The sequence below is a fragment of the Pan troglodytes genome, chromosome 20 (assembly GCF_028858775.2).
Source record: "Pan troglodytes isolate AG18354 chromosome 20, NHGRI_mPanTro3-v2.0_pri, whole genome shotgun sequence".
Lineage (NCBI taxonomy): Eukaryota > Metazoa > Chordata > Mammalia > Primates > Hominidae > Pan > Pan troglodytes.
The window spans coordinates 11,863,724-11,866,097 of NC_072418.2; the positions used below are offsets into that span (position 1 = coordinate 11,863,724).

Here is a 2,374-nt window from a genome sequence, read left to right on the forward strand (position 1 = left end):
GAGCACAAAGATCACAAAAAAGAAAGTAGGTCAGGCATGGTGGCTCATGCCTGTAATCCCAGCACTTTGGGAGGCCGAGGTGGGTGGATTACCTGAAGTCAGGAGTTCGAGACCAGCCTGGCCAACATGGTGAAACCCCATCTCTACTAAAAATACAAAAAAAAAATCCAGGTGTGGTGGTGTGTGCCTGTAATCCCAGCTACTCGGGAGGCCAAGGCAGGAGAATTGCATGAACCCAGGAGGCGGAGTTTGCAGTGAGCCGAGATCATGCCACTGTACTCCAGCCTGGGCGACAGAGCGAGATTCTGCCTCGAAAAAAAAAAAGTAAATCTTGATGCAAGAGTCAGGCACTCTGGCTTACCAAGGAATCCTGTCATGATGATTTATTTTAGAAGCTCCAGTTCAAAGCAGAGGACAAATATCGCTAAAAAGGAAATAGCCTACCAATAAGTTTCCTCAAGGCTTTCTTCATCTCCTTATTTCTCAGGCTGTAGATGAAGGGGTTCATCATTTGTGGGACCACAGTGTACATCACTGAACCCACAGCAGTAATTCGGGAAGACTCAGCAACAGCAGAACTAATGGACACCCCAAAAGCTGTCCCATAGAACAAGGAAAAAACAGAGAGGTGACAGCCACAGGTGGAAAACGCTTTATACTTTCCTCTTGCTGATGGCATTCTCAGAACAGAGGTGACTATTTGAGAATAAGAGAAAATTATTCCAGAGAGAGGAATTGCACCAAATATGCTACTTGCAAAATATATGAGGATGTTGTTGATGAGGGTGTCAGAACAGGCGAGCTTGATGACCTGAACGACTTCACAGAAGAACAAAGGGATTTCAACGTTTTTGCAGAAGGACAGCTGAAATATCATCAGACTCTGAACCAGGGCATCCATAGTGCTCATGAACCTGGAGAGAAGAATCAGCAAGCCGCAGAAATGGATGTTCATGAGGACTGTGTACCTCAGTGGGTGGCAAATGGCCACATAGCGGTCGTAGGCCATGACTGCAAGAAAGCAACTTTCCAAGCCAGCAAAAACCAAGACAAGACAGATCTGGGTGAGGCAGCCTGTGTAAGTGATACTCTGATTCTGAGCTTGGATGTTCGCTAGGATCTTTGGGACTGTGGTTGTGGTTAAACAGATGTCAGTAAAGGAGAGATTAAAGAGAAGGAAGTACATGGGGGTGTGGAGGTGGGAGTCAGAGATGACAGCCAGGACGATGAGCAGGTTCCCCAGGATGGTGACCAGGTACATGGACAGGAACAGGCTGAAAGGGATTAACTTCAGTTCTGGGTCCTCTGTCACTTTCATGAGAAGAAATTCTGAAACAGCTGTTTGGTTTCTGGGTCCCATGTTTTTGATGATCAAAAAATAGGATGATTAGACAATCAAATGTGTTTTCTAGACTGCGGGAGCAACGTCACCAGAGGCAAACACCATCTTGAAAAGGGGTGGATTCTAAGGGAAGAAAATAAATAAGTGTTGCCTTTTGTATTGATATTACTTTATTGCTTTTACAAAACTTGAAGCTTATACAGCACAGCATCGATAATTGTTAATTCTGGAAATGGTTAAGGGGTCATCATTTTTTATTTTTATTTATTTATTTTTTAAATTTATTTATTTATTTTTGAGACAGAGTCTTGCTCTGTGGCCAGGCTGGAGTGCAGTGGCTTGATCCTGGCTCACTGCAACCTCTGCCTCCTGGTTTCAAGCAATTCTCCTGCCTGAGCCTCCCAAGTAGCTGGGATTACAGATGCTTGCCACAACACCTGGCTAATTTTTGTATTTTTAGTAGAGACGGGGTTTTGCCATGTTGGCCAGGCTGCTCTCAAATGCCTGGCCTCAAGTGATCTGCCCGACTTGGCTTCCCAAAATGCTGGGTTTACAGGCGTGAGCCACCACGCCCAGCCTCATCATTTTTTTTTTGAGATGGAGTTTCACTCTTGTTGCCCAGGCTGGAGTGCAGTGGCACAATCTTGGTTCACTGCAACCTCTGCCTCCCAGGTTCAAGCGATTCTCCATCCTCAGCCTCCTGAGTAGCTGGGATTACAGACATGTGCCACCACTCTGCTGTTCTGATTATTAAAAATATTTGGTAATGAAAAAACAAAAAATAAATAAAATAAAACAAAGTACATACCAGGAAAACGGCTGGAAGACTCTGTCTGGACCCCCAGAGACTTCACGCCAGCCAACAGAAATAATACAAAGCTGTGTCAAGAACCAGGAAAGGAGAATCACTTGAACCCAGGGGGCGGAGGTTGCAGTAAGCCGAGATCATGCCATTATACTCCAGCCTGGGCAATGGAGCAAAACTCCATAAAAAAAAAAATAAATAAAAACACCACAGGAAAGTGAAGATAA

General features: G+C 44.8%; 1 protein-coding gene across 1 annotated transcript; it reads right to left on the reverse strand.

The window, feature by feature from the left end:
- Window positions 1-424: 424 nt before the first annotated feature.
- On the reverse strand, window positions 425-1,360 carry OR7G1 (olfactory receptor family 7 subfamily G member 1). The gene has a single exon (XM_524094.6). The coding sequence runs from the start codon at window positions 1,358-1,360 to the stop codon at window positions 425-427; it is 936 nt and encodes a 311-aa protein (XP_524094.5).
- Between the last annotated feature and the right edge of the window lie 1,014 nt (window positions 1,361-2,374).